The following is a 15,341-nucleotide window of genomic DNA, read 5'->3' as shown; positions in this document are numbered from 1 at the left end:
TCACTTGGGAAATTAGGGGGCAAATACTCCCAGAAAAGCAAGTGATGGAGAAGAGATTGAGTCCCTGCAAACAACTGTTTTTTCCATCATAGTGTTGAGGATGCCTCACCAGTGGGCTCCACTGACTCACTACAGCCATCACCAATGTCATGACACCAGTGTGCCGAAAGAAGCAGAAATAAGAGGGGCCAGTTTTAAGGCGCTCTTGAGAATGAGAACATGTTGGAACTTGCATGACTTAATCTGAAAGGAGATAAGGTCTAGCCATGTTTTGCTTGTAAGGACATTTTGGAACTGAATAAGAATTAGCATTGTACACCCTTAAGCTTGTCTCAAGATCACACAAGACACAGACTCAAGATCAGCCCAAGAAACTCCCTTCTCCAATATCACACAGTCTAAAGTAATTGTGTGCTCCTCTCGCGGCTCCAGCATAGCCCTAAACATACTCACTGTGGGTGATAATCATGGGAGAGAAATCGATCTCCTTTTCACCTGCGACCTTGAGTTCTTTGGGATTTCCCTCTACCATTGGGTATTGCTTTCTATCCTCCGACACTAAAAGATATGCAATTTATAAAAACACCTAGCACCATGGCGGGTAATAGCACAGGGATCATTGGAATGACGCTGTGCTGAGCCAGCCCTGCCCTTCACTGGCCCTGGTCTGACTGGTCCTGACCCTGGCTGAATATTGCATCAGGAGAGCTGGCCCTACCCTTTAGGGGAGAGCTCACTCCCACACTTGAGAAAGAGGGCCCCACCCCTCACCGATAGGCATGCTCCTCACCTGGAAAGCACACACTAGAGCTGACCTTGTTGTTGGGTTGCAGGTGGGTTAGCCCTGAGGGTGTGAGAACGAGAAGGTTGACCTCCTCGTCATACGCCCACTACAGCAGTTGGGAGAGAGGGCCCTGTGCCTTGCCTAGGCAAAAAAGTAGAGTTGACCTTGGTGATATGAATGAGGGAGACCTGGATCTGAAGGCCCGAGAACAAGCAGACTGCCCTGCTCCTTATTGTAGGCTCTATTGGGTGAGCTAGCCTAGGCAGTGCTGGAAAGCTCATCTGGGTAGTGACAGTGAGGACAAGGGAGGGAGCTAACCAACCCAGCTACCACCCAGGCCTGGACCAAGGGCTATGACTTGGCCCACCCCAACATCTACCAAATCTATGAACAGTTGGAACATGCAAAGGAGACAAACCTACAGATCCAAAACAGTGTGATATCCATGACAAAAGGAAACAACAGGATATGTAAGAGGAGCCCCAGTGAGATACCATTATAGGTGATATAGCAGAAGCCAGAGGCCTGGAGCCAGAGCAGTGATTAGTGGTAATGAACACTTGCAGGATGAACAGACTAAAGGATAAACAGTGTGTCTCAACAGGCCACACTGCAACGTCCATGACAAGAGTCTTCTCTTTTGTTTGTTTTTGTTTTTATTTTTGTTTGTTTGTTTTTATTTTTGCTGGGTTTGTTTTTTTGTTTTTCTTTTAAATTTAGCTTTGTTTTAGGGGAGAGATTACAAGGACAGAGGGCAGTTTCGAGGGGAAAGGGAGGTATGGGGGATCAGAATGCATGATATGGAATCCACAAAGAAACATTAAAAGGAAAACAAATGCCTTGGACCTTGGTTCTTCCTGGGTCCGAGTTATCATCCAAAGGATTTGATCCACAAGCCCAAGCTCTCAAGGACTTGTGCAAGATGAGGCAGTCTTGTTGACTGCAGTCTTAATAACGCAAAGGACAGGACCCAGTCATGCTACACGCCCCTCAGGGGTAAGGGCTACAGCCTGACACTCCATATTCTGCAGCAGCTGAGAAGAGAACCCCATTCTAGTGGAAAAACTTGTAATAATCACACAAGAATGTTGATTGCGTCACATGTGAACATCTTTGTTAGAAATGACACCTCCTGCCAGCAACTTCACGTTGTAGGAGACAAGTTTTCATACAAAAATGGCTGTTCAGCCTCTTACATAATCATTCAAAGTTCGGGATTGAGTAGCAGGCAGCACTATTAGATGGTGACAGTGACCAATGCAGAGTAAACCTTGTCAGAAAATTTCCAGGCAGAAGCTGCATGGCTAATGGTGTCACGTAGACTATGCAGCATTACCACAGAGAAAAGTCAATTTATTAAATGTGGTTTCAATACTCCACGCTGGGACAGAATTGATGGGTCCTGTTAACCCTCCCTTCCTTCCTCGTTACTGACATGTGTAAATTTATCTGTATTATGGGTAGGATAGAAACCCTTGGCATAAAGTCTGTCTATGCAAAGTTACACTGAGAGACATTTCCAGGCCCCTATATTGCCTTTTGATTTGCTGGTTACACAACCCCAGATATCAGCCTTTCTTTCTATCTCTTTTTTTTCTTTGCCTATTAAAAAATAAGAAAGTGGTTTGGGGCACTGTTTCAACAGATTGAAAATCTGTTTCAATCTGTCATAAAGCTAATTGTTGGATAATTCAGAAAGAAATGGAAAGCATTGGTTTATCCTGTGAATTTTGCATACTATGTTCTTCCAAACAGAGTAGTATGCACATGTTGTTTAGCAAGGGAGTTCTCACACATGCCTAGGGCTTGCCTTTATTTCTCCTTCCCTTCCTCCTTCCTTCCTTTCTTTCTTCTTTCCTTCCCTTCCACCTTCCCTCCCTTTCTTGCTTCCTTCTTTCCCTCCCAGAGCAAGGGAGGGAAATAGTATTTGACTCTAATAATACTAGAATAGTATTTGGCTCATATTCAGTGCTTAGCAAACACTGGGTAAATTAATGTCTGCTCAAGCGCCAGAAAGATAGAGAACAATAATTTGCATTATTGCATGCATACGGTTATTGTATAATGTGTGTGAAGCAATGAAAGACATTTTGTAAAAAGCATCTGAAATTAGCCCAATCAAATGATCAGGTAGAAACTACCCCAGACAGGACATTCTCTGCTTTATAGCAGATCTGATTTTCCAGATCGGAAGGACTGTAAATGTGACCCCAGGTAAGGCAAGGAGTGAGACCACAGTCTGGGTTTGGTCACGACCTGGCTTCTAACACACATCACCAATCACACCTTTTAGTTCTTCTCCCCATTGATTTCTCTCATTGCACCAAACACCCCATGCATAGTACACGCTCAATAAAGAGTTGTCAGATAGATTAATGGATTCTTTAAGGAGGCATTGTTTCCGTTGTTGCTTAAATTAAACAAATTTCTGCAGCAATTGAGAAGTAAAGGAACCATACCCCGGAACACTATGGAGAATCTGTTTCAGAAAAGAAACAAGTTTTCCAAGAATTTGAAATTATTTCCTCGGGACATTGGCACCTTTTTTATTGGATCTATCTATTACTGGTAAATGTAGTTTCATGAGTCCTGCTGGATGGAAGATTTGTTCCCCGGTTAGTGTAAGGAAGTTAACGTACTGTTAAGTGCTCTGCATAGCGATAGAAGTCTATTAATAATACAGATGTGGAGTTTGGCTAGCAAAGCCATCTGCTGAGGAACAGAACAGAGAGCCTTGCTCTTCAAAGCAGCTTTCCATAATCAATAGCCCACACTATCCAATACAAAATTACTAGAGCATAAGATGTATAAAGGCTTGACCAGGTCCCTTATGCTGATGGTCTGTTTACCAAAAAAAAAAAAAAAAGACAAGTTAATTCTTTTCCAAGTGCATTTGCACCTTTCAAAGGACAACACACATTATCATAAATTAGCCACGCTGCAGAGCACTGATTTTTAATACGCGCACACATTTAATTGGAATACCTTTCACTGGGGTTTCTATTCCAGGAGTGTTTGCAAATCGATGTGTGCTCAATCAAAACATGACCGTTAACTAATGCAATTATTCTATCAATCTGTCATCATCAATTCACTTAAGATTCTACCCCATATTCCGGGCTTCACATCTTAGCTGTCCGAAGAGGGAGAGAGGAAGTCCACCCTTTAAGCAGTCCGGAGCCTTGTGAAAGTGTCAGAGCCTAGATTCGAAGGGCAGAGGCGGCCGTGGAGCTGGTGTCCTAGGTGACACACTGGCCGGATGAAGATCTTTTAAAGAATTGTCACTGAACACTTCTTCATTTCTAATTTTAGCTTTGCTCATTTAGGAGAGCTGTACTCATTGCCAAAAGAAAGAGAATTTTAAACTTCCCCTTCCTTTGTCTCTCAATATAGGGAATAGGTTTAGTTACAGAATTCTTTAAATTGGATGTTACTCTGAAAGTCAAGCTGCCAGAGTTATTTATTATTTAACTCCAGGACTTCAAGTTGCCCTGTCCTAACCTAGATTTTTGTCATTTGCATTTGCATGAGAAATGTGTTTCCACACTTAGAAGATTGCTCTTAGAGTAGTTAACATTAGTATCTTTTACAATGGTTAATATTTTGACTATTTGAAATTTATACAATTTATATGAATGATAGCAATCCATCATGACTCCCTCCAACACCCCAGGTACCCTCAACCCCTCCTCAGCTTCCCAGATTCGTGGTGTCTTTTTATTTTTAACTTTAGGATATATTTTTATTTTTAATTATGTATATACATGTGCAGGTGCATAGGTACACTATATGCAGGTGTTCATGGAGTCCAGAAGAGGATGTTGGCTCTCTTGACGCTATAGCTACAGGTGGTTGTGAGATACCTAATGTGGGTGCTGAACTAATCAAAAGCAAGTGCTTTTAATCACTGAACTGGGTCCCAAGCCTCATAATGTTGTTGATTTTACTTTGTTGTTATTGTTATTATTATATTATTATTAGTTAGGCTGTGGATAGTCTGAGAATGATAGCATATCAAATCTTAACATTTATATAGAATGCAGATGTATTGATTGACCACCAATGAGTTTTGGACATGAGTTCATGTGTTCAAAAAACAGATTCTAGAATGTAAACAGACAGAAAAGGACTGAATTGCTCAGCATTTGATCATTAGAAAGTTGTTTCCACCTTCAATGTGCATCTAGAATGCAATTGCTTCTCTACACATCCACCACCATGACTTTTGCACTTTAGCTACCCTAGGCTTACAAAGATTTTTCCCTCACTTTTCCTTTCCCCACCTACTCACACTCTTCATTCCCCTGGTGGGTGATTCTTTTAGTACTTTAATTACTTTGTCCTGTTGTCAACCATCCCACCCCATCCCCACCCACCAAATTTCCCATAATTTCCTTTTGCCTTTGGGAAGTCAACCTGCAAGGCTCTCTGTGTAGCCTGCTTTCAGGTCTCAGCCCTTAGACTCTAAGACTTAGAGCATCTCTCCCACCACAGTGGACTCTGTATGTTTCTTAGGAGCCAAGCCTCCTCAGTCTGACGTTTCACTGTTCACTGTTTCACTGAACCTGTTCACCGAACTGCTAGAACCTTGACAGCGACTTGGTCCTCTGCTCTCTGCCTCTTTTCACTCAGGACTCAGGTCTTCCTTGGTGAGGCTCTCTTTCTGTCTGTCTCTCTTTCCTGTTGGTCCGATGCCATATTAGATACTGAAACTCTGATGTTTCCCTATCCCACTGGAAGACAGATGTCTTCCCTGGGTCTTGGAATTTGTCATTCTCCCTGTTGTCTGAAGTCACTCATGATGGGCACAGAGCTGGAAGTCAGAATGGCATTGCAGAGAAAAACGTGGGTAAGCACAGCTGACCTAGTGATGAATGGCCTCTCTGAACAGGCCTTTCTATTTTCCCAGTAGAGTCTGCTTGGCAGGTCTTCTCTGGCTTCAGTATCTGGTACATGACCTTCCATTCACTCAACTCTGCCTGAATGTAACTCACATTTGGAGTCCCAGCATCCCCCTCCTTGTTATTGTGTGAGTTTTTAGAGTGTCTGGATGTGTACTCGCTCACTAACATCAGAGTCCCCTGAGTTGTGACCACCTGAGTAGATGGTTGATTTGCCCAAAAAGAACTGACATGGGAACAATGCCAGGGGATTTGATTTCAGGGCTTTCTTGGAAAATAGCTCCCTCCCCTTTTAGAAACTTGTTTTTGGCAACTGTTAGTGATGATGTGAATTTTCACAGTTAGATTGTCCACTGCTCGACTTTCATCTCCTCCCCCCTGTGAATCTTTCATCGCTCTGAAGTGATGAAAATTAACCTTGTGAAACTATAGTGTAGTGTAATTATAAAACAACTGGTTGATAAATATCTTGCTATTGAGAAGTGTTATTGGACAGGTACCACTGACAATATCACCAGGACCACTGGAAGATACGTGTTTTTATTTCAGCCAAGGATCCAGTTCCTCCACCCAGTACCCGTGCTTGCTGGTTCTTGCAATACCCAAGTTGGGCAGAGTACCTGTTTTCACTGAGCTTGGATTCAGTTCCACCAGAGTCAACTTTGTGGCTTTTCTGGTCACAGTAACAACAGAGCCAAACAAAATTCACTTTGGATCCTACCTGACACCTTAACAGCCCAAATAAACAGTCATGTTTATTCTCTTGAGTCAGACTGCTAGGAAAACACAAATTGATCTTATACACATGCCAGGGGAGGAGGCATGGATGGAAACTTACTCCTTTCTTTCCTTTGGTATTCATCTACTCCGCTGGAGTCATTCCCACAGCTACCTTCAGGATGTTGCTTCCTGGGAGGACATAGGACTCTGGTTTCTAAGGTTTCATATTCCCCTCCTAAGTGGGAGAGCAGCGTGATGATGTGCTGGAAGGTGCTGGAATTAGAAAGCAGGGTTTGCGACACCTGGTCACTGACACAGACTCATCCATGAAAGAGAAAGCCGTAGGCTAAGGGGCCAGCATTTACCAAGGCCTGCCAACACAAGCACCCCTGAAGAAGTGAGAGCGTAGCGTTTAGCTGAGCGCACTCCTTTGATTCCCTATTCTGTCAGAGCCTAGAGACACTCTCTCAGGTTGGTGGAGTTCAGGGCACTTGGTTCTCATGGTTGCTGGGTGATTTTTGACTAAACGTAACTGAGGTTTTTGGAAAACATAAAGTGAAAAGAGATGAGCAAAGACTATGAAATAATCTGTATTTAAAAAGGAGCAAAAGCCCTTTATTGCTCTCTTGTTCTCTTTGCCTCTTGCTGAGTTGCTATTTTCTCAGGGAGGGGAAGCAGCAGTGATAGTGACAAATGCCCCTTTTTTCTTTAGAGACTTTTGTCACTTGCCAGTGAACGGAAGTGGGGTCTCTCTGGTTAATAAGCTACCAACAGAGATCTTATTGCTTTGTGTAAAATCGTCATCATTAAACTATTCCTTTTCATTTTTCTTCATAATGACTTCCAAAGTCTATCCACTACTAATTATTACAGAGTTGTGAAAAATTAATTGAAAAAGTGGTTTTGTACCAGGTAACCTATTCCTCATTTGACTTGCAATGATGCTAAACTGTGTTCCATGCTCTTTTCAACATTTTGTTTGCTAGAATAGGAATGTGGCATTAAAAATATTGAATATAGAATGTTTTAGAATTTAAAAACATTTTAAAATTATTCTTTGATAATTTTAAACGTGCATATAATGTATCCTGATCATTTCCACCTCACGCTTCTCTTCCAGCTCCTCTGAAGCCTCCCCAACACAACTCCCTCCATCTCCATGTTCTGTCTTTCTTTTTGTGAAATAAACCCATCAAATTCTGAATAGCGCTGTCTGTATGCCCATGAATGTACACCAACCATGGGAGCAGCATCCTACCAGTGGCCACAGCCCTGAGGAAAAGGCATTCTTCCTTTCTCAGCAGCCATCAACTATCAAGGACTCCTCAGCGTGGAGTGGAGCCTTGGGAGCCTCTTCCTGATCTACACTGGAATTTGAACTAGCTCAATCTTGCATAGGTCTAGTGGCAGTAACCATAGTGACTTTGACTTGAGTGTGAAACTGCCCTTTCATGTTCAGAGAAAAGCACTTTCCCCTGCCTCTGTTCTTCCCTCTATTCCCCAGTTTTCTTGAACTTTAGGTTTGGAGTGGTTGATATAGATGATCAACCTATGGCCGAACACTCACCGCCTCTTATTCTTATTACTTTGACCAGTCTCTGCCTTCACCACTGCCCACTGTAAAATAGGCTTTCACCAGTAGCACAGATCTAAAGCTATTTATACAACTCTTACTCAGGCAATTGGATAACATGAACATTTAGTAAATCAAGTTCCTCCAGGGCTCATGACTACCTGAGCCATGAGTTCTTGACCATATTTGTAGTGCCAGCCATGAATTCGCTCCTGTGGCAGGCTTCAAATCCAGCCAGACAATGTTGAATTCCCCTACAACAGTTGGTCCACTATTGCCCTGGAGGGAACATCTTATCTGGCAGGACAATGTTGGAGCATACAGGGTGCTAGGTAAGACTAAATATATACTATTGAGAAAACCAATAAAACCCTCATGAATAAGTGTGTGTGTGTGTGTGTGTGTGTGTGTGTGTGTGTGTGTGTGTATGGAGACTGTTCTCTTTTGGGCCACCCAGACGCGAATAATCACACATGTATACATGCATGTGTGTGTGCAGGTGCATGTGTAGTAAGGCAGCATTGGACAAATACACAGAGAATAATATAAGGAGACAGGAAATGGGGATGTAACTCAGTTGGTTAAGTGTTTGCCTATCATGTGTTCAATTACCAGTACTACATAAATCACATGTAATGATAGTTAGCTATAATTGGGGTACTCGGGAAACAGAGACAGGAGGATCAGAAACTCGGTGTTATCTTCAGCTCTACAGCAAGTATAAGTTTAAAGCAAGTTTGGAATAAATTTGCCCATGTCTCAAGTAAAAGGAGAAGTGTGTGTGTGTGTGTGTGTGTGTGTGTGTGTGTGTGTGTGTGTGTGTGTGGTATAGACTAGAAAGAGGATTAACTTTAATTATATGACAAGGTCAGTGTTTGGTGTGATTACCTCCATCTTAAGAATGAGAAAGTAGAACTGGAGATGAAGCTGATCAAGTTGAAGAACTAATAATTAGCAATTAGCTCCTATTCAGATAATGTTGGTGAGTTTCTTAAGGCAGTCCATTTGCAGTGGAATACACGACAGAGTGTACTGTGCACAGCACACTTGCCAGTCTTTCAGGGCTGGAGTCAGTTGCTGTAGCTGCCTCCTTATTAGATGGAGAAACTTCTTTAACAGAGTCAAAAACGAAGAACTCTTGAAGGCAAAGAGCTGAATAAGCACGCAGTCCTATAGTCAGTCACTGACCTCACTGTACTTTGCTGTACAATGCGGCTACCCGGGTCCTACAGCTCAGAGCCAAGTCCTTCACTCATGCAACCCTAGGGAGTGGGGTGAGAAGTTAGCAATGGGTGGCTTTGTAGTTATTCCTTTGAGGAGTGCTGCTTCACGCTCTGACCTGCTCAACATCTTTCTGCCATCAAGAAATTAGAAGAGGGTTGTTTATGTTCACCTATAACAAGGAAGATTTGACCTTGGGGCTCCAAATTCCTTCCTTGTCACAAGTTCCTACCCCTGTGTGTGTGTATTCATATATTTGTATATACTGCTTTGTGTGGTGTGTATGTGTTCATGTACGTGTGTGTGTGTGTGTCTGTGTGTGTGTGTGCATGAATGTGAAGACCAGAAGTTGACAGCAGACATTTTTCTAAGTTATTCTCCACCTTGTTGGGTTTTTTTTTTTTTTGTCGTTGTTGTTGTTTGAGACAAGGTCCTTCGCTAATTCTGAAGCTCTTGTATTCACCTAGACTGGCTAGAAGACTCCAGGGACCTCATTTTTCCATAGCTAGCCAAGGTGCACACCTGAGAGCTGGATATCTGAACTCAGGTTCTCACACTTGGACAGCTGAACCGTCTTTCCAGTAGTCCCATGTCCACAAATCTTTAAGCCTGGGGAAATTGTGTGGAAATGAAATAATAAGGGTGAGGGAGAAAAATCGAGTTACAGCAAACCCGGATTCATTTGTTCTGCATCTTCATCTGTGGAATAAACTTTGCGCTGACTGACGATTCCAGGCTTCTAAGCGTTTGAGAATGATAATATTCACTGCAAAGAGTTTGATCATTATCAAGATTTTTAGATATTTTCATATTTGCTGCTTGATTTTCAATTTCTCTCTTGTTTCTGAGAAACTATGGTCTTAGTGACATGTAATCATTATTATAGCTTGCTTTTATTATAAGCAATCACATTGTTGAGAAATCTTTCCTCACATCAGAGAATGTTCTTAGGTTTTCTTTGTTATTCCAGAAGATAATGAGTCTGTGTGTATGGATGAGGATGCTGTGGGTTATATTAATGATTTGAACTTGAGGAATTCTGTAATAACCCAGGAAGGGAAATAATGTTGGAAGATGGGAACCCAGGCATGATGGTGGTAGATTTGCTTTCTGCAAATTGTATATAAACTTTATTGCATTTTACTGCTTTAGTTTTATCTGTTTTGAAATGTTTCTTCACCAATTAATTATAAGCCAGGAAGACTCATTTCCGTGACAGTTTAAATAACTGCACGCTGCCCGTGTTGAAAAGTATCTGTTGACTAAACATAGTGACATACGCAGTGTTAACACATTTTAATAAACATGTAACATGCATTTTAATGAATTCGTCTTAATTGGTTTATCCTGGTGTCAAGGTGTTAAATGGGGAGAAAATGACTTCTACATCATGATTGAGATGTTAGAGACCAATTTGCCTATTTGGATAGAAAATGTCTTCAGGAATATACATTCCTGCACTAATTGAAAAAGAAAACTAACTTCTCTGTAGTCATCAGAAAGTCTGATTGGTAACTGTCATTGACTGTTTCAGCTGCCGTATTGTGTTTCCAGATCCTTCCTCTAATTCTTCTCTCTCTTTCACTTCATGCTGAGACACACCCATAGCTTGTCTTACCCACCGACTGCTTTACTTCCTTTCTCTCAAGTCCAGTCTCTTTGTGCTGTCGGTTGCCACCATGGGCAGGTGGGATTCACTCTAGGAAATAACAAGGGTTTAGTGATCCAAAGTCAGGAGATTTCTTTCTCCACAGTGAGAAAGAGATTTTCATGCGTATTTGGTGACATTGCCTGATTTCTTCAGTACTGGATACTTTCCTCATTGCCTCTTCTTGTTTTAAACAAACCAAACAGGTATTCCTGGAGAACCTCTGAATGGAAGGAATGCCAAGTTTCTCTTCTCCTGGAGCAACAGGACCCACTTTGGCATGACACAGTACCGGTCTGCGGCGGTGGGATCCAGACCCGAGATGTGTACTGTGCCCAAAGTCTACCATCAACCGTCTCATCGAGGGCCAAGGAAGGTAGGCAGCCAGTGCCTGGTAGAGGATGTGACTGGCTGGAAGGAGACCCCACCCCAGTACCTCTCCTAGTGTTTTTCTTAACTTTAAAATAAATATTTATTTATTCTTTGAAATTTTTGTACATTTTATTTCTAGTATATCCATTCAGTATTACCTACCTTCAGCTATCCCGAGTACCCTGCATTCTCTCGCTCTCCCAACTCCATGCCCTGCTTTTTGGATATACTAACTCCCTAAGTTTAACTAGTGATTCTCATATGCACATAGGTGAGGGTCCAACCACTGGGGCATGGTAGCCCAGTGTCCACTCAAAGGAGAATGGTTTTTGCCTCCCTCAGCATCAATGACTCAGATCTTAGCTAACTTACTGACTGAATGGACAAGAGTGGAGGACAGTGCTAGCTCTCTACAGGAGGCTGTGACTTCTACCAGCTGCTTAAAATTGAGGCTGGACAAATCTTCAGCGGGTGTGATGGACTTGAGCCGTGGAAGTTTTGGGGACTTTGGTTGGGAAGACAGTAACATTCAACCTTTATTCTGTGATGCTCTTCCTGCTAGTTTCACCTTTGTAGCAAACCCCAGAGTTCTAGAAGCATCTATGGCTTTGAGTTTAAATGATCGCCTTTTCCAGATTGTGCTGCTTAAAACCAGTAATTGGTGTTTTCTTCTCTGATGACAATGATGAAAATTGGCAGCTTGCATACTCAGTGTTTCAGAGAAAACAAGACTGCAGTAACTCTTCTGAACTCACAAGGCACAGCATTTAGACGGAAGGCTCCAGGTTATCCTTTCAAACGTTGAGGCTGCTTCTTTCTCATCCCCTCTCTCCTTCCCTTTCCTTCATGACTGCAGTTCAAGGAGCTTCGGAGGCAAAGACTTGAATATATATTTTCTGTTTTGACTCTGTGTCTTCTATTGAAATTTCATCTTTCTAAAATTTCTTCTTCAAAGCACAATGATCTTCTTTTCCATAAATCTATTTCCAAAGTTTCTTCAACCATGTTGCCAGCTTTGTTTATGAAAACTTGCATAGCGGGCAGTGTCGTAGATTTCTTATTGCCAACTTCAGGTGATGAATGGCCTTGATTGGGTTAACTTGTGGGCACATCTGAAAGAGGGTGTCTGGATTGATGATCGATGTAGAAGGGTCAGCCTATTGAGGATGGCACTATCCCTGGGCTAGCGAGCAGCGTCCTCCATGATTTTTCTTTTTTTTTTCTTTTTTTTTTATTAAATTATAAAAGTTTCCATTTCAGCCCCTCCTCCCAACACCCTCCTACTCCCTCCACTCCCTCTCCTTCTCCCTCTCTATCCCCTAGAGCAGTCAGGGTTTCCTGCCCTGTGGGAAGTTCAAGTTCCTCCCCCCTCCCTCCAGGTCCAGGAAAGGTGAGAGTCCAAACAGACTGGAGCGCCAAAATCCAGTATATGCAGAGGAAGCAAGTCCCAGTGTCATTGTCAATGGCTTTTCAAAAAGGCTCCGGGCCAGCCACATTCAGAGAATCTGGTTGGATCACGTCCTCGTTCAGTCCCAGTCCAACAGGCCTTGGTGAACTCTCATTATATCAGTTCCCTTGTATCAGTGGGTGCTCGCATCCCTCGCAGTCCTGATTACTTTTTTAATTTTCTTCATCTTTCTGTTCCTCATTTGGACCGTGGAGTGCTCAGTTCGGTGTTCCAATATGGGTCTCCATCTGTATCGCCATCCAACGTCGGATGAAGGTTTCCTCTGCCCTTGCCTTCTTTGCTCACGTTCTCTTTCCTTCTGCCTCTTATTTGGACCTAGGGAGCTAGGTCCAGTGTTCCAACGTGGTTCTCCGCCTCCATCTCCATCCATCGCCAGATGAGGGTTCTATGGTGACATGCAAAATATTCATCAGTATGGTTGTGGGCCAAGGCCGGTTCAGGCACCCTCTCCTCTGTCCAGAGAACCATCTGGGGATCTCTCCTTGGACCGGGGATCCCCTTTATAATCAAGTCTCTTGTAAACCCTAAAATGATTCCCTTAGTTGAGGTATATACTTGCCTGATCCCATATCCATCCTTCCTCCCTCTCCCCCATCCCAGCCCCCCGATCTTTCCCCAATCCTCCCCTACTCCCTTCTCTCTAACCCTCTCCCTTTCCGACAACCCTCCCACCCTCCATGCACCCGAGGTTACCTGGGACTCTTGTCTGTTTCCTACCTCCTGGCGGATAGCTAAATAATCTTCATCAGGTTCATCTTCTTATTTACCTTCTCTAGGATCACGAATAATAGGCTCAAAGACCTTTAATTATGGTTAGAATCCACTTATGAGTGAATACATACCATGTTCCTCTTTTTGGGTCTGGCTTACCTCACTCAGTAAAGCGTTTTCTATTTCCATCCATTTGCATGCAAAATTCAAGATGTCATTGTTTTTTACCGCTGAGTAAAACTCTAATGCGTATATGTTCCACACCTTTTTTAACCATTCTTCTATTGAGGGGCACCTAGGCTGTTTCCAGGTTCTGGCTATTACAAATAGTGCTGCTATGAACATAGTCGAACAAATGCTTTTGTAGTATGTTAAGGGATCTCTAGGGTATATTCCCAAGAGTGGAATTGCTGGGTCCTGAGGGAGGTTGACTCCCAGTTTCCTGAGAAACCGCCACACTGATTTCCACAGTGGCTGCACAAGTTTGCATTCCCACCAACAATGGATGAGTGTTCCCCTCATTCCACATCCTCTCCAGCATAGGCTATCATTGGTGTTTTTGAGTTTGGCTATTCTGACAGGTGTAAGATGATATCTCAAAGTTGTTTTGATTTGCATTTCCCTGATTGCTAAGGAGGTTGAGCATGACCTTAAGTGCTTTTTAGCCCTTCGAAGTTCATCTGTAGTGAATTCTCTGTTCAGATCAGTACCCCATTTTTTAATTGGGTTAATTAGAGTTTTAGTATCTAGTTTCTTGAGTTCTTTGTATATTTTGGAGATCAGACCTTTATCTGTTGCTGGGTTTGTGAAGATCTTCTCCCAGTCAGAAGGTAGCCTTTTTGTCTTATTGACAGTGTCCTTTGCTTTACAGAAGCTTCTCAGTTTCAGTAGGTCCCATTTATTTATTGTTTCTCTTATTGTCTGCGCTCCTGGGGTTCTGCTTAGGAAGTGGTCTCCTGTGCCTATATCTTGTAGACTACTTCCCACTTTCTCTTCTATCAGGTTCAAAGTGGTCGGATTAATGTTGATGTCTTTTATCCATTTGGACCTGAGTTTTATGCATGGTGATAGATATGGATCTATTTTCATTCTTCTACAGGTTGACATCCAGTTATGCCAGCACCATTTGTTAAAGATGCTATCTTTCTTCCATTGTATAGCTTTAGCTCCCTTGTCAAAAATCAGGTGTTCATAAGTTTGTGGGTTAATACCCGGGTCTTCTATTCGATTCCATAGGTCGACTTCTCTGTTGTTATGCCAATACCAAGCTGTTTTCAATACTGTTGCTCGGTAATACAGTTTGAAGTCAGGGATGGTAATGCCTCCAGAGGTTCCTTTATTGTATAAGATTGTTTTGGCTATCCTGGGTTTTTTGTTTTGCCATATAAACTTGATTATTGTTCTCTCAAGGTCTGTAAAGAAGTTTGATGGGATTTTGATGGGAATTGCATTGAATCTATAGATTGCTTTTGGTAGAATTGCCATTTTTACTATGTTGATTCTCCCTATCCAAGAGCAGGGAAGGTCTTTCCATTTTCTGGTATCCTCCTCAATGTCTTTCTTCAAAGACTTAAAGTTTTTGTCAAATAGGTCTTTCACTTCCTTGGTTAGAGTTACCCCAAGATATTTTATGCTATTTGTGGCTATCATGAAAGGTGATGTTTCTCTGATTTCCCTCTCTGCTTCTTTATCCTTTGTATATAGGAGGGCAACCGATTTTTTGGAGTTGATCTTGTATCCTGCCACATTACTAAAGGTGTTTATCAACTGTAGGAGTTCTTTGGAAGAGTTTATGGGGTCGCTGATGTACACTATCATATCGTCTGCAAATAACAAAAGTTTAACTTCATCTTTTCCAATTCGAATCCCCTTGGTCCCCTTATGTTGTCTTATTGCTATTGCTAGAACTTCAAGCACTATATTGAAGAGGGATGGTGAGAGTG

At 42.4% G+C, this 15,341-nt stretch overlaps 1 protein-coding gene across 1 annotated transcript in view; it reads left to right on the top strand.

Moving 5' to 3' along the window:
- Thsd7b (thrombospondin type 1 domain containing 7B) overlaps positions 1-15,341 on the top strand; it is an 878,050-nt gene that overhangs the window by 338,186 nt on the left and 524,523 nt on the right. Inside the window, exon 5 of the mRNA XM_048430634.3 lies at positions 11,054-11,223. Coding sequence (XP_048286591.3) covers positions 11,054-11,223 — 170 coding nt within the window. The remainder of the gene's footprint in view (positions 1-11,053; positions 11,224-15,341) is intronic.

Source organism: Myodes glareolus, chromosome 5 (genome assembly GCF_982192425.1).
Source record: "Myodes glareolus chromosome 5, mMyoGla1.1, whole genome shotgun sequence".
NCBI classification, from domain to species: Eukaryota; Metazoa; Chordata; class Mammalia; order Rodentia; family Cricetidae; genus Myodes; species Myodes glareolus.
Note: the sequence above shows the minus strand (reverse complement) of the source record. Positions and strands in the feature narration are given on the sequence as shown.